At 44.1% G+C, this 20,046-nt stretch overlaps 2 protein-coding genes across 5 annotated transcripts in view; one reads left to right on the top strand and one right to left on the bottom strand.

Annotated features, from left to right (window-relative positions):
• The window catches only part of CFAP73 (cilia and flagella associated protein 73), a 61,227-nt gene extending 45,122 nt beyond the window's left edge, over positions 1–16,105 (bottom strand). Inside the window, exon 1 of one of the 2 annotated variants that reach the window (XM_056528750.1) lies at positions 15,991–16,105. The gene's annotated coding sequence lies outside the window, so the exon portion shown is untranslated. Of the gene's footprint in view, positions 1–13,774; positions 14,437–15,990 lie in introns of those variants that run through there. The other variant, XM_056528748.1, reaches the window with a different exon arrangement.
• The window catches only part of RASAL1 (RAS protein activator like 1), a 68,258-nt gene continuing 55,973 nt past the window's right edge, over positions 7,762–20,046 (top strand). Inside the window, exon 1 of one of the 3 annotated variants that reach the window (XM_056528739.1) lies at positions 7,762–7,791. In XM_056528739.1, the coding sequence (XP_056384714.1) occupies positions 7,777–7,791 (15 nt within the window). In that variant the 5' untranslated portion in view covers positions 7,762–7,776. Of the gene's footprint in view, positions 7,792–16,026; positions 16,126–16,165; positions 16,654–20,046 lie in introns of those variants that run through there. The other 2 variants (XM_056528741.1, XM_056528740.1) reach the window with 2 other exon arrangements.

Raw genomic sequence — 20,046 nt, 5'->3', positions numbered from 1 at the left:
TGGAGGCGCCCTGGTTGGGAAACACTGACAGACAGTGATTTACAGCTCCCAGCAGATCTTTCTTACTTTTATATGTAAGGACTTGCTTTATCTATATTAGTTATCTAATTATTTTTCTTTAATTCTCACTTTTTCCTATTTTTAGATGACATTTTGGTGCCTTTAGAACCAATTACCAGGTTTCCATAGAGTTCAGGTCTCAACATACAATGGTTTCAACATACAATGGTTGTCCCAGAACCAATGAATATTGTAACTTGAGGGACCACTGTATGAGTATAAGATAACCCAGTACAACAGTGCTAAGACAAAACTGTAGCAGGAGAATCAACTTCTTGGCTTTGTCCATTCACCTGCTAAACAATGCTCTCTCCTTTATACATTAGTTGTCAGCATTATGTTGTGAAAATTATATACAGACCATAAAACTCATTTTCGCTGTTTTGTAGGCTTGTCAGAACGGATTTGTAAGAGCCTTCACATAATATATTCATCGGGTATTGGCTTGAGGAAACTGCATGCATCAGCACACAAAGCCAGCCAAGTTCACTTCTGCTGCCGTGCTAGCTGCATCATATAGACATCATCTAGCTGTGCAGTGGTATCAATGCTGCCAGGGGCGTAGATATAGGGGGTGCAGAGGTAGCATTCAAGGGGGCACCAAAGCACTTCTGCCCATAAGAGACCAGTATTAGAATTGACACATGGGGCCCTGATGCAGATTTTGCACTGGGGCTCAGAAGCTACAAATTACTCATGTTAAAGGGGTACTCCGGTGAAAAACTTTTTTTTTTGTTTTTTTTAAATCAACTGGTGCCAGAAAGTTAAACAGATTTGTAAATTACTTCTATTAAAAAATCTTAATCCTTCCTGTACTTATTAGCTGCTGAATACTACAGCGGAAATTCTTTTCTTTTTGAAACACAGAGCTCTCTGCTGACATCACGAGCACAGTGCTCTTTGCTGACATCTCTGTCCATTTTAGGAACTGTCCAGAACAGCATATGTTTGCTATGGGGATTTCCTTTTACCCTAGACAGTTCCTAAAATGGACAGAGATGTCAGCAGAGAGCACTGTGCTCATGATGTCAGCAGACAGCTCTGTGTTTCAAACGGAAAAGAATTTCCACTGTAGTATTCAGCAGTTAATAAGTACAGGAAGGATTTAGATTTTTTTAATAGAAGTAATTTACTAATCTGTTTAACTTTCTGGCACCAGTTGATTTAATAAAAAAAAAAAAGTTTTTCACCGGAGTACCCCTTTAACCCCTTAAGGACGCAGGATGTACTCAAACGGCCCCTTTTCCGAGTCCTTAAGGACTCAGGACGTTTGAGTACGTCCTGTCAAATCCCGGCCCCCCGCCGCTAGCTGGAGGGGAGCCGGTGCCCGATGCCTGCTGAAATCGTTCAGCAGGCATCGGGGCATATCGCCCAGGGGGGTCATGATGACCCCCCATGTCGGCGATGGCCGCAGATCGCTGGACAATTCAGTCCAGCGATCTGCGGCAGATTCCGGGTCAATCGGGTCTCCAGTGACCCGGTGAACCGGAATTACAGGCTGTTCGGGGCCGTCTCTGACGGCCCCGAACAGCAACAGCCAGCAGGGGTGAGGTGGCACTGGTGCCACCTCACGATCGCCCTGATTTCCCGGCCGACCAATCAGGACACCTGCTGCGGGTGTCACTCCTGCAACCCGCTCCGCCCCTCTTCCGGAGGACGTGAGCGGGTGCGGGACGTGCACCCCGGGTGCTGGGGACCCCGATCCCCGTCGTCAATGTTGGGATCTGGGCCCCAGGAGCGGCGGCAACGACGAGGGACTGACCTGTGCGGCGTGGATCGTTGGAGGTGAGTGACAGCCTCCTGCTGTTGCTTAGCAACAGCTCCCAGCATGCAAAAAGGGCATGCTGGGAGCTGTAGTTATGCAACAGCAGGAGGCAGCCCACCACAACTCCCAGCATGCCCTTATGGGCATGCTGGGACTTATAGTTTTGCAACAGCTGGAGGCACATTTTTTCTATGGAAAAGTGTACCTTCAGCTGTTGTGTAACTACAACTCCCAGCTTGCACAAACAGCTAAAGTGCATGCTGGGAGTTGCAGTGGTGCATCTGCTGGTTACATAACTACAACTCCCAGCATGCCTGTTGGCTGTCGGTGACTGCTGAGAGTTGTAGTTTTGCAACAGCTGAAGGCACATTGAGTTAAGTAGCAAACCAGTGTGTCTCCAGCTGTTGCATAACTACAATCCCCAGCATCCCCAGCCAAAGTAGTATGCCTCCAGCTGTTGCATAACTACAAGACCCAGCATGCCCTTCCGCTGTCCGTACATGCTGGGGGTTGTAGCTTTTGCAACAGCTGAAGGCACACTGGTTGCAAAACACTGAGTTTGTTACCAAACTCGGTGTTTCACAACCAGTATGCCTCGAGCTGTTGCAAAACTACAACTCCCAGCATGCGCTGATAGACCGTACATGCTGGGAGTTGTAGTTTTGCAACAGCTGGAAGTTCCTCCCCTCCCCCCCCAATGTGAATGTACAGGGTACACTCACATGGGCGGAGGTTTACAGTAAGTATCCGGCTGCAAGTTTGAGCTGCCGCAGCTCAAACTGCCAGCGAGAAACTACTGTGAACCCCCGCCCGTGCGACTGTACCCTAAAAACACTACACTGCACTAACACAAAATAAAATAAAAAGTAAAAAACACTACATATACACATACCCCTACACAGCCCCCCTCCCCTCCCCAATAAAAATGAAAAACGTCTGGTACGCCACGGTTTCCAAAATGGAGCCTCCAGCTGTTGCAAAACAACTACTCCCAGTATTACCAGACAGCCACTGACTGTCCAGGCATGCTGGGAGTTATACAACAGCTGGAGGCCCCCTGTTTGGGAATCACTGGCGTAGAATACCCCCATGTCCACCCCTATGCAAATCCCTAATTTAGGCCTCAAATGCGCATGGCGCTCTCACTTTGGAGCCCTGTCATATTTCAAGGCAACCGTTTAGGGCCACATATGGGGTATCGCCGTACTCGGGAGAAATTGTGTTCTTAAATGCGGCATGCCCCCAGAGCAAAATTTCCTTCAAAAAAGCCAAATGTGACTACTTCTCTTCTGAGACCTGTAGTGCACTAGCAGAGCACTTTTCACCCCCATATGGGGTGTTTACTGAATCGGGAGAAATTGGGCTTCAAATTTTGGGGGGTATTTTCTGCTATTACCCTTTTTAAAAATGTCAAACTTTTGGGAAACCAAGCATTTTAGGGAATTTTTTTTTTTTTTTTTTTACATATGCAAAAGTCGTGAATCACCTGTGGGGTGTTAAGGTTTACTTTACCCCTTGTTATGTTCCCCGAGGGGTCTAGTTTCCAAAATGGTATGCCATGTGTTTTTTTTGCTGTTCTGGCACCATAGAGGCTTCCTAAAGGTGACATGCCCCCCAAAAACAATTTGTCGCTCCTTCCCTTCTGAGCCCTCTACTGCGCCCGCCGAACAATTAACATAGACATATGAGGTATGTGCTTACTCGAGAAAAATAGGGTTTCAAATACAAGTAAAAATTTTCTCCTTTTTACCACTTGCAAAAATTCAAAAATTGGGTCTACATAAAAACATGTGAGTGTAAAAAATGAAGATTGTGAATTTTCTCCTTCACTTTGCTGCTATTCCTGTGAAACACCTAAAGGGTTAAAACGCTGACTGAATGTCATTTTGAATACTTAGGGGGGTGCAGTTTTTATAATGGGGTAATTTATGGGGTATTTCTAATATGAAGACCCTTCAAATCCACTTCAAACCTGAACTGGTCCCTGAAAAAAAGCGAGTTTCAAAATTTTGTGAAAAATTGGAAAATTGCTGCTGAACTTTGAAGCCCTCTGGTGTCTTCCAAAAGTAAAAACTCATCAATTTTATGATGCAAACATAAAGTAGACATATTGTATATGTGAATAAAAAAAATAATTATTTGAAATATCCATTTTCCTTACAAGCAGAGAGCTTCAAAGTTAGAAAAATGCTACATTTTCAAATTTTTCATCAAATTTTGGGATTTTTCACCAAGAAAGGATGCAAGTTACCACAAAATGTTACCACTATGTTAAAGTAAAATATGTCACGAAAAAACTATCTCGGAATCAGAATGATAACTAAAAGCATTCCAGAGTTATTAATGTTTAAAGTGACAGTGGTCAGAATTGCAAATAATGGCCGAGTCCTTAAGGTGAAAAAGGGCTCAGTCCTTAAGGGGTTAATGCTGCAACATCTATAGTGTATAAATATGCCACAATATCAGGACCACTTGTTATGTTTTTGGTTTATTCTGATCGCATACAATGGATAAAGTAGCAGTAGCAGAATCATAACGACAAGGCTATGCCCCCACTATTTAAAAAGCTTATTTTGAGCCTCCAAAAAACATCCATTTTACAGACAAAAAAATGTTTTTAAATTTCACTGTTTTGCATCCTTTTTTTTGCCCAGTTTCAGCCTTTTTTGGGCTACAGAATAATCTGTATCCTAAAATATGGCTGTTTTAAACTGGGACCTTTTTGGGATGTTTACGTCGTAAAATACTTCACAACTTAAGTAACAAGAAAGCTATTTTACCATTGAGTTCAATGGAGCTCAATAGTAAAAAAACAAAACAAACAAACAAAAACTGTCTGATTTGTGGTGTTTTACAGTTAAACATAGTGGCCCTCATTTACTATTGCAAACCCGACATGTTTTGTCGGGTTGTGCGCCAGATTCTGTCGCATTGCGCCAGAAATTCTGTCTGCGCCAGATTTTGCGCCAGAATTCGCGCCAGAATTGAAAAAAAAAAAACAGACTAACTCTCCATTTTGCTATGAAAACCCAGAAAAGGGGGCGGGGCCACCAGGGAACGGGCGTGTTCCCGACATTTTCACAAAAACCCAACAGATTTACTAAGGTTTCCACAGAAAATGTAGTGGATTTGAGCTGAGGAAAACCCTACAGATCAGAGCATGGGTAAAAAAAGCAAAATGTAGGGAAAAGTGGAAAATGTAGGGAAACCTTAGTAAATACCGTAGAAAATAAATTGTAGGGAATTAAAACCCACAAAGAAACCTACACAACACTCTTAGTAAATGAGGGCCAGTGGCCCTAATTTAGTGAGAGCGGAGTGGAGTTTTCTTCCCTACAATTTATTTTCCCACTGTATTTACTAAGGTTTCCCTACATTTTGCACTTTTCCCTACATTTTGCTTTTTTTTACACATGCTCTGATCTGTAGGGTTTTCCTCAGCTCAAATCCACCACATTTTCTGTGGAAACCTTAGTAAATATGTTGGGTTTTTGTGAAAATATCGGGGACATGCCCCCCCCCCTTTTTTTTTTTTCAATTCTCGCATATTCTGGCACAAATTCTGGCGCAGACAGAAGCTGGCGCACAACCTGACAAGACATGTTGGGTTTACAGTAGTAAATCAGGGCCATTGAGTGCCTAATGGGATTCAAGAGGTATTAATTGGTATTTGAAGTCATTACTCACAGTTTGTGGCATGATACCCTATTGCAGGGCGTATGCTAAAAGAAATGACATGACAGCTTCACAGCACTAACTCTAGCTGGAAGCCCACGAGGAGACTAGTGTTTGCTGAATGGTCCTTGCCCAGCTTGTTACACACTTCTGACTAAACAATTCTCTTTTTGTGGAACAGAAAACAGGATTCTTAAAACTTCAAGAAACCGACTACTCAAAACTTTTGACATTTTTTCTAAATGACAAGGACACTTTAATCTTTATGGTGGAAAATACTTATTAGAGTTCTGTGACGAAAAGCATGTCCCCTGACCCTGAATGCCGTCAATAGAGATGGTGCATGTCCGAGCAGTCTTGGCAGTGACTGATTGAGTCAACATCTACTGTGCACGGAATGTCTGCCTGAAACTTTTCTGGCAGATATTCTGCCAGGTGAATAGGCCCTATTAGGAAAGAAATTGTAGAAGCATGATCTGTTCTTTATATTATCTAATTAATACCTGGTTTTGGCTTCAAATCTGCAAATGGTTAGGCTAGGTCCACAGGTGACACCTTTTGGCCGTATATATACTATTTTAATCGGATTTAAAAGTGTGGTCTGCTGCATTGTCCGGTCTAGTAAAAATAGCGAATATATGGCCTGAACAAAGACAATAGGTAACTTCGTTCGGGCCACTGAAATGAATGGCACTTGCTGCTCTATGCCACAGTATCTGTCTACATCTTGTTCCTGACACAATATGAACCTAGTCTTACATCAATGGGGGTCCACTGCTCCTGTTTACAGTATACGTTGGCATTCTGTTTTCGTCGGGATGCCAGCAGATAAGAGTAAGTCCACCTTGCCTTCCGGCCCCCCAGTAATCATATATGGCATCAATCCACTGAAAAGGAGATGCTGACCTATACCTATAAAGGGAGAGGGGAGGGGGTGTGCAAGGGTAGACTCCTGCTGCTGCCTGATATGGTGGGACTCCTGCTGCCTGATATGGGGGCAACATTGCTGCCTAATATGGGGGACACTGCTGCTTAATATGGGGGAAACACTGCTACCTAATATGAGGGACTCCTGCTGCTGCCTGATATGGGGGGACTCCTGCTGCCTGATATGGGGGGACTACTGCTGCTGCTGTCTGATATGGGGGAACTTTGCTGCCTAATATGGGTGGACTCCTGCTGCTGCCTGATATGGGGGATCTCCTGCTGCTGCCTAATATGGAGGACTCCTGCTGCTGCCTGATGTGGGGGGACCTCTGCTGCCTGATATTGGGGGACTCCTGCTGCCTTATATGGGGGGGACTCATGCTGCTGCCTGATATGGGGGCAACATTGCTGCCTATTATTGGGGACACTGCTGCCTAATATGGGGGAAACACTGCTGCCTAATATGAGGGACTCCTGCTGCTGCCTGATATGGGGGGGACTCCTGCTGCCTGATATGGGGGGACTACTGCTTCTGCTGTCTGATATGGGGGGACTTTGCTGCCTAATATGGGGGGGAACACTGCTGCCTAATATGGGTGGACTCCTGCTGCTGCCTGATATGGGGGATCTCCTGCTGCTGCCTAATATGGGGGACTCCTGCTGCTGCCTGATGTGGGGGGACTGCTGCCTGATATGGGGGGACTCCTGCTGCCTTATATGGGGGGGACTCCTGCTGCTGCCTGATATGGGGGAACACTGCTGCCTACAATGGTGGAATTGCCGCTGCCTACTATGGTGGATTTGCCCCTGCCTACTATGGTGGAATTGCCGCTGCCAACTATGGGGAATTGCCACTGCCTACTATGGGGGCATTCTGCCGCCTACTATTGGAAAATCTGCTGCCTACTATGGGGGGAATCTGCTGCCTACTATTGGAAAATCTGCCAGCTACTATTGGGGGAATCTGCCGCATACTATTGGGGGAATCTGCCGCCTTTAATTGGGGAATCTGCTGCCTACTATGGGGGAGAATCTGCCACCTACTATGGGGGTACTGATGCCTGCGGCCTACTATGGGGGGAATCTGCTGCTTATTTTGGGGGGGGGGGGAGTCTGCTGGCAACCTAATGTGGGGGTCTTTTGCCACCTTCCTAATGTGGGGACATCTGCCTGCCTAATGTGGGGAACATTTGGGGCATTATAGTTTTTGGAAAAGTGCAGTGCCTAAAATGTTTTTCCCACATGTTCTCCAGAAATCGTAACCGGAAAAAATCATCATGGCGGTCTGAGATGGAGAAGAAAAAGGAAAGTGAATGACTCAGAGAAGACGTCACCTAATCTAACTGTAGATGATCACTTATATGGTCTGTAATGGTAATGATGGGGGTAGTTGTCAGTCACCTGATATAACTTTATGTAATCTCTTATGTAGTCTGTAGTGGTAATGATGGGGGTTGTTGTCAGTCACCTGATATAACTGTATGTAATCACCTATATGATCTGTAGTGGTAATGATGGGGGTTGTTGTCAGTCACCTGATATAGCTTTATGTAATCATTTATATGGTCTGTAGTGGTAATGATGGGGGTTGTTGACAGCCACCTGATATAACTGTATGTAATCTCTTATATGATCTGTAGTGGTAATGATGGGGGTTGTTGTCAGTCAGTATAGAACATCCTCCTAAACTTAGGTGACAGACTGACAACATTATTGCTGTTCAAGGGGTACTCCGGTGGAAAACATTTTTTTTTTAATGAACTGGTGCCAGAAAGTTAAACTGATTTGTAAATTACTTCTATTAAAAACTATTTACCCTTCCTGTACTTTTTAGCAGCTGTATGCTACAGAGGAAATTCTGTTCTTTTTATTTATTTATTTTTTGTCTTGTCCACAGTGCTCTCTGCTGACACCTGATGTCCGTATCAGGAACTGTCCAGAGCAGGAGAAAATCCCCATTGCAAACCTATGCTGCTCTGGACAGTTCCTGACATGGACAGAGGTGTCAGCAGAGAGCACTGTAGACAAGACAAAAAAGAAATTAAAAAATAACAGAATTTTCTCTGTAGCATACAGCTGCTAAAATGTACTTGAAAGGTAAAGATTTTTTTTATAGAAATAATTTACAAATCTGTTTAACTTTCTGGCACCAGTTGACTTATAAAGACCTAAAAATGTTTTCCACCGGAGTACCCCTTTAACCCCTTAACGACGCCGGACGTAAATGGTAAGCTGGTACTTAACGCACCGGGACGTACATTTACGTCCTATACATAATTGCGAGCATCGGAGCAATGCTCGACTCATGCACGGCAGGTCCCGGCTGCTGACAGCAGCCTGGGACCCGCCAGTAATGGCTGACATCCGTGATCACGTGGATGTCCGCCATTAACCTCTCAGATGCCGTGATCAATACAGATCATGGCATCTGCAGCATTGCGATCACTAAAATGGATGATTGGACCGCCGGCAGCACAGCCGCAGCGATCCGATCATCCAGAACGGCAGAGGAAGGTCCCCTCACCTGCCTCCGCTGCCTTTCACGGGTCTTCTGCTCTGGTCTGCGATCGAGCAGACCAGAGCAGAAGATGACCGATAACACTGATCAGTGCTATGTCCTATGCATAGCACTGAACAGTATTAGCAATCAAATGATTGCTATAAATAGTCCCCTATGTGGACTATTAAAAAAAAAAAGTTAAAAAAAAAAAGTAAAAGAAATGTGAAAAACTCCACCCCAATAAAAACGTAAATTGTCCCATTTTCCCTATTTTACCCCCAAAAAGTGTAAAAAAAATATTTTATATACATATTTGGTATCGCCGCATCTGTAAATATCCGAATTATTAAAATAAAATGTTAATGATACCGTACGGTGAACGGCGTGAACGTAAAAAAAAAGTACAAAATAGCTGCTTTTTTTATAACATTTTGTTCCCAAAAAAAATTAATTAAAAATGCATTAAAAGTTTATACAGTATAAGCAAATATGGTATCAATAAAAAGTACAGATCACAGCGCAAAAAATGAAAAAAGTTATAGGTCCTCAAAATAGGCGGATTTTAAACGTACTAATTTGGTTAAACAGTTTGCGATTTTTTTTAAGCACAACAATAATAGAAAAGTATGTTATCATGGGTATAATTTTAATCGTATTGACCCACAGAATAAAGAACACATCTAATTTTTACCATAAATTGTACGGCGTGAAAACAAAACCTTCCAAAATTGGCAAAATTGCGGTTTTCTTTTTTATTTCCCCACACAAATAGTATTTTTTTGGTTGCACCACACATTCTATGGTAAAGTGAGTGATGGCATTACAACAGACAACTGGTCGTGCAAAAAACAAGCCCTCATACTAGTCTGTGGATGAAAATATAAGAGTTATGGTTTTTTGAAGGCGAGGAGGAAAAACAAAAAGGCCCAAATGGGCTGAGTCCTTAAGGGGTTAATGTATCCCATTCTGCAGGTGCAGGCGTGGTTAAGGCGTGACTGGGGGCTTGGTTAGGGGGCGTGTCCATGGGTGTGGCTTGCCCCTCTTTGCTCTCAGCAAAAGTTGGGAGGTATGGTATATGTACAGAACAGAGTCACTAGGGGTGACTCCATTCAGCCATAGAAGTGAATAGGGTCCGCTGCTCCTGTTAACAGTATACGTCAGCATTCTGTTTTCTCAGGGTTGCTGACGGAAACGGTTAACGGGGGCAGTGTGACCTACCCTAACAGGAGCAGTAACACAGTGTGAACCCACCCTAAGGCTAGCTTTCCACTTGTTTTTTTTTTTTAACACAAAAAAAACGCCAGAAAAACTGCCACAGCTTTTTCTTGCGTTTTGGCAGTTTTTCTAGCATTTTCCCTGGTGTGTGGAAACAGCCAGTTTTGGCAGTTTTTTCTGGTGTTTTTCCTGGTTTGTGGAAATAGCCAGTTTTGTCCCCTGTGGAAGTTTTCTCACTGCCTTCAGGGTACCACTTTGTGGGTCGGATGCTGAGCGCCTGGTCCACAGAGAGTAAGGAGATGAGGAGTGATGTACAGCAACCATTGTTACTGGCCCTCCCCAGCCTAAATAACGCCAACCTGTTACCGCCTAGGCCCAGGAGCTCCATTTTTGACGCTCCGGGCCTGTTGGTACCGGCTCTTATCGGCACCCCTGTGGCGGTGGGTACCGGGGTAATAATTGGTGGTAAGCGCTAGCTGTTTTTGGGGCTAACGCTAATCCCCGGCTTAGTAATGGATTCCGTCTATAAGGCAGCTTTCACTACTAAGCCTGAAAATTCAATAATAAAAAAAAAAACAACACATTGGAAATTTTTTTTTTAAAACACTCCCCCACAGCCCTCGTTAACCATTTTATTAAAAGAAAAAAATTCGAGTTCATCCGCCTTAATCCATCGAATCTGCCGTAATCCTCTGCATACCTGCATACACAGATCTGAAATGAGAAGAAAAAAAAACCCACAAAAAAAATTGGTTAAGACATTTTTGGTGCTGTCCGCTGGGGAGAGTGCCCATAATGCAATGTCTTCCCAAACAGGGAGCTTCCAATTGGTGCAAAACTACAACTCCCAGCATGTCCAGACAGCCTTTGGCTGTCTGGGCATGCTGGGAGTTGTAGTTTAGCAACAGCTGGAGTCTCCCTGTCTGGGTAGACACTGGCAGAAGGGTCTGTTCACATTATACAAAACGGACAATGTGAACATAGTCTCAGACCCTTAGCAGCCTGGCTCCTGTCTGTAGCTCCGCCCCTAATGACATCATCACTAGGGGGTGGGGCTACACGGGCCCAGCTGGGACTGGAGAGAAGTAAGCGGACTTCGTCTTCTGTATACGATGTATATTTACTGCTCAGCATCAGCTATTCTCCTGGCTCTGTAGCGGTGGGTACAGCTGATCCCGACATTCACTTCAGGAGGATCGCAGCAGGTGTCAGGAGGAGTGACACCCGCTGTGATCTGTCCCTTACTGCAGGTACTACTGCTCCCAACATGGACCATGCTCTGTTTTATGCTGGGAGCTGTAGTATCTGCATTAATAGACAGATTGCAGCGAGTGGAACTTCTGACACCCGCTGTGATCCTCCTGTATAATGTATAGATGCGGCCGCCGCTCTTCTATGGTCCCCTGCACTGACGTATATATACACCTATTCAGAGGCGGCTCTAGGCTTTTTGAGGCCTTAGGCGAAAATAAATCTGAGGCCCCTAAGCGCAATAAAAAGAAAAAAAAAGTAAGCAGGCGATTAACCCCTTAACGACGCAGGACGTATATTTACGTTCTGCACCGGCTCCCGCGATGTGAAGCGGGATCGCGCCGCGATCCCGCATCATATCGCATCGGTCCCGGCGCTCATCAACGGACGGGACCCGTGGCTAATATCACACATCGCCGATCGCGGCCATGTGCGGTATTAACCCTTTAGAAGCGGCGGTCAAAGCTGACCGCCGCTTCTAAAGTGAAAGTGAAAGTGACCCGGCTGGTCAGTCGGGCTGTTCGGGACCGCCGCGGTGAAATCGCGGCGTCCCGAACAGCTGACAGGACATCAGGAGGGCCCTTACCTGCCTCCTCGGTGTCCGATCGGCGAATGACTGCTCCGTGCCTGAGATCCAGGCAGGATCAGTCAAGCACCGATAACACTGATCACAGGCGTGTTAATACACGCCTGTGATCTGTGTAAAAGATCAGTGTGTGCAGTGTTATAGGTCCCTATGGGACCTATAACACTGCAAAAAAAATGTTAAAAAAAAAAAGTGTTAATAAAGGTCATTTAACCCCTTCCCTAATAAAAGTTTGAATCACCCCCCTTTTCCCATAAAAAAAATAAAACAGTGTAAAAAAAATTAAAAATAAACATATGTGGTATCGCCGCATGCATAAATGTCCAAACTATAAAAATATATCATGAATTAAACCGCACGGTCAATGGCGTACGCGCAAAAAAATTCCAAAGTCCAAAAAAGCGTATTTTGGTCACTTTTTATACCATTAAAAAATGAATAAAAAGTGATCAAAAAGTCAGATCAAAACAAATATCATACCGATAAAAACTTCAGATCACGGCGCAAAAAATGAGCCCTCATACCGCCCTATACGTGGAAAAATAAAAAAGTTATAGGGGTCAGAAGATGACATTTTTAAACGTATACATTTTCCTGCATGTAGTTATGATTTTTTCCAGAAGTGCGACAAAATCAAACCTATATAAGTAGGGTATCATTTTAACCGTATGGACCTACAGAATAAAGATAAGGTGTAATTTTTACCGAAATATGCACTGCGTAGAAACGGAAGCCCCCAAAAGTTACAAAATGGCGTGTTTTTTTCGATTTTGTCGCACAATGATTTTTTTTTCCATTTCGCCGTGCATTTTTGGGTAAAATGACTAATGTCACTGCAAAGTAGAATTGGCGATGCAAAAAATAAGCCATCATATGGATTTTTAGGTGGAAAATTGAAAGGGTTATGATTTTTAAAAGGTAAGGAGGAAATTGCATATTTTAAGGCAAACTTTAATATAAATCATAACCTCGCTATTCACAGCTTTTGATATTATTCACAGCTTATGTTATTTTTCTAATTAAATTATTCTACAAAATATCTATACACAAACATTGGGTATAGATAAAAAAAAAATTGTGTCTAACTAGTTATTCTTGTTGGTGTCTCCTAAAACTGAAATACAGTTGTCAACAGGGTATTCAAAGAACACTATAGAATCAGGAACACAAATGTGTATTCCTGACCCTATAGTGGTAAACTATTTAGCACCCCACATCCCCTTTAAATTTAGAAAAAAAAGGTACCTTAATTCTAGAGTTGCACAAGTCCGCCAGCGCTGGATGTGCCAAATTGGCTGACATAATCTAAATTGATGATCTCAGTCAATCACAGTGCTTTCCCATAGGAAAGCATTGGATTGGCTTAAAACTGCAATTCTGATGTCAGCCAAGGAGTCAACTTTTTATTGCTCTCCTTCCCTTTTCTCTGCTCTTATTCCCCTTTTCTCCTTCTGCTCCACTTCCCTTTGCTATCCTTCCTCTGCTCCTCTTCCAATTTTTTCTGCTCTCCATCCCATTTTGTTGTCTCTTCTTCCCATTGTATTTGCTCTCCTGCTGCTCTCCTTCCTCTTATCTGCTGCTCTAATATCCCTTTTCTTTGCTCTAATTCTGCTCCCTTACCCTTTCCTCTCCTTCTCTGCTCCTCTTCTCCTTTTTTCTGCTCTGTCCCATTTTGTTGTCTCTTCTTCCCATTTTATTTGCTCTCCTTCCTCTTATCTGCTGCTGTAATATCCCCTTTCTTTGCTCAACCTTCCTCTTTCCTCTGCTCTTCTCCCCTTTTCTCTGTTATTCTTACCTATTTCTTTGTGCTCTGCTCGTGCTCGCTTTCCTGCAGCAGCAGCTAGTCTTCTTTCTTCCTCTTCTCTTCTTCTTCTTGGTACCGCGGGTGGGGGACGTCGCGTCATGACGTAATCGGCATTGCGGAATGTGGATTGGTGGATTGTCAGTTCAGAAGGCGGATGGGAGGGGACTCACTCCAGCATCATGATGAAACGAACAGTAATATACCGCGGATGCGATCGGGCGGCGAGAAAGGGGCTAAACAATAAAAAATTTTGACCGGGAAAGGCTGCTGACATATTTTTAATTACAGCAGTCTGCAGCTCTCTAATTACACGATTTAGGCGTCCGCGAGGCCCCTTCTAGCGTGAGGCCTTAGGCGGCCACCTAAATCGCCTAATTAGAGAGCCGCCTCTGCACCTATTCATATTTCCCACAGTGTGATTGGCTGGAACCATCTGGCCAATCACAGCTCTCTGCGGAAATATAAATAGGTGTATATATACGGCAGTGCAGAGGACAATAGAAGAGCGGCCGGCCACATCTATACATTATACAGGAGGATCGCAATGGACCCAGGGTGATCTGTCTATTAGTACAGGTACTACTACTTCCATCATGGAACAGTGCGTTCCATGCTGGGAGTAGTAGTACCATCTAAAAAATGTAAAGAAAAGTGAAAAACACACACACACACTACATTTTTATTATTGTCGGCTACATTTTTAGTGGCCTGCCCGTCCACATAAATTGATCCCCGTTTAAAAATTAATAAAAATTTTGTTATAAAAAAGATACATTTTGTTAAATACAATTTTTTCCATCACTACTGTATCTTTTTTATTATAATTTTTTAATAGTACCCTACGAAATTTTTTATAAAAAAGGTATCTCCATTACTTTTTTGGATCGTTAAAGTCCAAAAGAGAATAAAAACCGCCTGCAAAAACATGAAAGATAAAACCCACATGGCGTTTTTCTTTGCGTTTTTTCACTCCCATAGACTTCTAGATTTTCCCGAAAAAACGCCAAAGTCTCAACAAGTTCAAACCGGATGGAACCGTACGCACATACAGTTCTGTATGGTTCCAATTGACTCCCATGTTAAAAAAAAAAACATATACAGTGACCCCCCGACCTACGGTGGCCCCGACATATGATGAAATCGACATACGATGGCCTCTCAGAGGCCATCGCATGTCGATGTCAGCATCGACATACGATGCTTTTTTATGTCGGGGCCATCGCATTAAGTGCTATCCCACAGCGCCAAATGCTTAAGCTGCTGCCGGATAGCAGCTTAATGTTCCCCGTGTGGTGCGGTAAGTATTACTTACCCCTCCATGATGCTCCATGGTGCCATCCGGGTCCAGCGCTCATCTTCCGGTGTCTTCTCGGCCCTCTCCGAAGACGTCAATACGCTGCTGCGCACGTCATCCAATAGGAATGGCGTATGCAGCGGCGTAATGACGTCGCTACGCAGGCCCAGTAAGGCCTTGCGAAAGACAGAAGAGGACCGGAGAAGAGGACCGGAGAAGACAGAAGAGGACCGGAGAAGACAGCAGAGGACCGGAGAAGACAGCGGAGAGCCCAGCGGAGGCCCGGGGACACCATCTCGAGCGGCGGGGTCAGGTGACTACAGCTTCCTATACTTTACATTGCACGAATCCCTCAACATACAATGGATTCGACAAACGATGGCTCGTTTGGAACGAATTATGTTGAGGGACCACTGTACGGTTTAATACAGTTTTTCACCCCAACCAAAAAAAGTGGTAGGCTACGGTTTTCTGTCCGGAATAAAAAAAAGTAAAAAACCCTTTTGTTTTGAAAAACGGAGACAACCGTATACAATATGGTGCATATGGTTTTGAATGGGAAGTCTATGGGCATGGTTTTCTGTACGGTTGCATACGTTTTTTTTTTTTATGAAACCGTATAGCAAAATCGCGGTGACCGCTGTGTCTGCACAGGGGGATAGAACTAGAACAAGCCTTTTCTCCCTGCTGGTGATTCCCATAGACCAGTATTTCCCAAGCAGTGTGCCTCCAGCCTTTGGCTGTCCGGGCATGCTGGGAATTGTAGTTTCGCAACAGCTGGAGGCACACTGGTTGGGAAACACTGTCATTGACCGCACACTCCTCCCGGCTGGAATCCAGTCAGTCAGTCAGTCAGTGACCAAAAACCACCTCACACCGGAATCCAGTCAGTCAGTCAGTGACCAAAAACCACCTCACACCGGCCCGGCAGGAATCCAGTCAGTCAGTCAGTCAGTGAGCAGGCAGGCAGCCGGCCCGGCAGGAATCCAGCTTTCCAAGCAGCAGGGAGCATGTTCCGTGCAGCAGCCCCGTGCCGAGATGTACACAGGTAAACAGAGGCTCCTTCTCATAACACAAGCCTACCAGCAGGGGGTGCTGCGCTGTCTCCTCCTACCTCCTGCAGTTCTCCCCGCTACAGTGTGGAGGCAGAGACAGGCAGCAGAACAGCTCGGGAGCTCAGAGCTGCGCTTTACAACCTGTGGCTGCTGTTTCCCTCTGTAGATCATGGCACTCGCTATTCTGTAGGAAAGAGCCATCTGCCAGTCCTGTTCACCCACATCCCAGGAGGGCACACTGCTCTTCTTAATGTGCCAAGTAGTGCTGTGCAGGTATAAAGCGCCTACTGAGCTCACCTGGGGGGCTGCTATAGAGGAGTATTCCTTCAGGTGCAGAGCACAGCATGGGTGAGAGTGGAGCTGCAGGGTCCTCTGCTGGAGCCATAGATCTGGCCACAGGGTTCTGCTGACTTCTGCCTCCAAGCTGAACATTTACAACTTGACTCATTCACCGTTATGGCAAGAAATACAGCTCTATACTTCAGACTGGTGGAGGGGAAGAACCTGCCTGCCAAGGATGTGTAAGTCTCCAAGTCTTTCTCTTTCACAGCATAGCTCAGTGTTTTCCAACCAGGGTGCCTCCAGCTGTTGCAAAACTACAACTCCCAGCATGCCCGGACAGCCGAAGGCTGTCCGGGCATGCTGGGAGTTGTAGTTTTGCAACAGCTGTAGGTACCCTGGTGGGAAAACTCTGTCATAGCTCCTTACTTTGTGACCTCCTTATGTTCAGCCCATTCATGAAGTTAGTACAGGTGAGAATAGACAGCTGGGGGCAAGTGAAGGATTTGACCCTTTGGGTGCATTCCAGAGGTGTAGCTTTGGGGCCCCATATGCCAATTACTGTACTGCTCTCTTATGGGGCAGATGTGCTTTGGGGCCCCCGGTGCGACTGCTACCTCTATAGCTACGCCCCCGGTGCGTTCATTTGACCCTATGAGTAATTCAAGAGAGGGATTTTCTCCGAGTAATTCCTCTTGAATTCTCCGCATAGAAATAATTAACATTAACAATTTATTTTACCCTCCACTGTTCACACTGCGTAAATTCCGCAGCGGAATTCCGTTGCGCTAGAAGAAAGAACGTTCATTCTTCTTGAGGAACACGCGAGAAGTCCATTTGAAGTAAAAAATGTTTCCGCACGGAGTTTGCGCAAAATTTGCACGAAAATTCCGCACGAAAAAATAAATAAAAAGGGGAATTCCAATTGGTGGTTGTAGTCCAGCAAAAGAAAAAAAAAACAGTTTCCTCCTATATTACATGCGGAATTTCGCGCATTCCGCGCAATTTTCGGGCAAATTTCGCTCGGAAAAAAAAAGATATTCCGCAACAGAATTTTAATGCGAGGATTCCTCTCCTATACCTCAGTGTGAACGCCCCCTATGACAGAGAGTATTTGTACAGTAACTGGTAAATTGGTACACGCTGGTACCAGTAACTGGCACTCTCTATATCCTTATCATCTACCTTTTATATGTAGCAAAATAAAGGTGTTAACATAACTGCCAGTCTGGGTCATTGGCCCATTGGTATTCTTATAAATGCAATGTCTAATCCAGTGTTTCCCAACAGTTAAAGGGGTTATCCAGGAAAAATACTTTTTTTTTTGGCTCCAGAAAGTTAAACAGATTTGTAAATTACTTCTGTTAAAAAATCCTTTCAGTACTTACGAGCTTCTGAAGTTGAGTTGTTCTTTTCTGTCTAAGTGCTCTCTGATGACACGTGTCTCGGGAACCGCCCAGTTTAGAAGCAAATCCCCACAGCAAACCTCTTCTACTCTGTGCAGTACCCAAGAGAAGCAGAGATGTCAGCAGAGAGCACTGTTGTCAGACAGAAAACAACAACTTCAGCAGCTGATAATTATTGAAAGGATTAAAAAAAAATTAATAGAAGTAATTTACAAATCTGTTTAACTTTCTGGAGCTAGTTGATATATATATATATAAAATACCCCTTTAAAGGCTGTCTGGGCATGCTGGAAGTTGTAGCTGGAGGCACCCTGGTTGCGAAACACTGGTTTAATCTGACTGCGCCTAGCAAAACTATGTTACAAATTGCCTACTTAGGATGACAGTCTATCTAATCCTATCCTATACATCATATATTTATCTATTTAGCCACCGATCCCTAAAGAAATAACAGTTTAAAGGGGTACTGCGGTGGAAATTTTTTTTTTTTTTTTTCTTTAAATCAACTGGTGCCAGAAAGTTAAACAGATTTGTAAATGACTTCTATTAAAAAATCTTTACCCTGCCAGTACCTATTAGCAGCTGTATGCTACAGAGAAAATTATTTTCTTTTTGAATTTCTTTTTTGTTGTTGTCCACAGTGCTCTCTGCTGACACCTGATGCCCGTATCAGGAACTGTCCAGAGCAGGGGAAAAATCCCCATAGCAAACCTATGCTGCTCTGGACAGTTCCTGACACGAACAGAGGTGTCATTAGAGAGCACTGTAGACAAGAATAAAAAGAAATTCAAGAAGAAATGAATTTCCTGTGTAGCAACAGCTGCTAATAGGTACTGAAAGTATTGAGATTTTTAAATAGAAGTAATTTACAAATCTGTTTAGCTTTCTGGCACCAGTTCATTTAAAAAAAAAAAAAAAAATTCCACCAGAGTACCCCTTTAACCCCTTAAGGACTCAGGGTTTTTCCGTTTTTGCACTTTCATTTTTTCCTCCTTACCTTTTAAAAATCATAACCCTTTCAATTTTCCACCTAAAAATCCATATTATGGCTTATTTTTTGCGTCGCCAATTCTACTTTGCAGTGACATTAGTCATTTTACCCAAAAATGCACGGCGAAACGGAAAAAAAAATCATTGTGCGACAAAATCGAAGAAAAAACGCCATTTGTAACTTTTGGGGGCTTCCGTTTCTACGCAGTGCATATTTCGGTAAAAATTACACCTTATCATTATTCTGTAGGTCCATACGGTTAAAATGATACCCTACTTATATAGGTTTGATTTTGTCGCACTTCTGGAAAAAATCATAACTACATGCAGGAAAATGTATACGTTTAAAAATGTCATCTTCTGACCCCTATAACTTTTTTATTTTTCCACATACAGGGCGGTATGAGGACTCATTTTTTGCGCCGTGATCTGAAGTTTTTATCAGTATGATTTTTGTTTTGATCGGACTTTTTTATCACTTTTTATTCATTTTTTAATGGTATAAAAAGTGACCAAAATACGCTTTTTTGGACTTTGGAATTTTTTGGGCGTACGCCATTGACCGTGCGGTTTAATTAATGATATATTTTTATAGTTCGGACATTTACGCACGCGGCGATACCACATATGTTTATTTATTTTTTTTACACTGTTTTATTTTTTTTTATGAGAAAAGGGGGGTGATTCAAACTTTTATTAGGGAAGGGGTTAAATGACCTTTATTAACACTTTTTTTTCTACTTTTTGTTTGCAGTGTTATAGGTCCCATAGGGACCTATAACACTGCACACACTGATCTCCTATGCTGATCACTGGCGTGTATTAACACGCCTGTGATCAGCGTTATCGGCGCTTGACTGCTCCTGCCTGGATCTCAGGCACGAAGCAGTCATTCGCCTATCGGACACCGAGGAGGCAGGTAAGGGCCCTCCCGGTGTCCTGTCAGCTGTTCGGGACGCCGCGATTTCACCGCGGCGGTCCCGAACAGCCCGACTGAGCAGCCGGGTCACTTTCACTTTAGAAGCGGCGGCCGCTTCTAAAGGGTTAATACCGCACATCGCCGCTTCATATCGCGGGAGCCGGCGCAGGACGTAAATATACGTCCTGCATCGTTAAGGGGTACTCCGCCCCTAGACATCTTATCCCCTAGGGGATAGAGGATAAGATGTCAGATCGCCGGGGTCCCGCTGCTGGGGACCCCCGGGATCTACCATGCAGCACCCACCTTTATCAGCTTCC

The sequence above is a fragment of the Hyla sarda genome, chromosome 1 (assembly GCF_029499605.1).
Source record: "Hyla sarda isolate aHylSar1 chromosome 1, aHylSar1.hap1, whole genome shotgun sequence".
Lineage (NCBI taxonomy): Eukaryota > Metazoa > Chordata > Amphibia > Anura > Hylidae > Hyla > Hyla sarda.
This window is presented reverse-complemented; position numbering and strand designations above follow the sequence as displayed.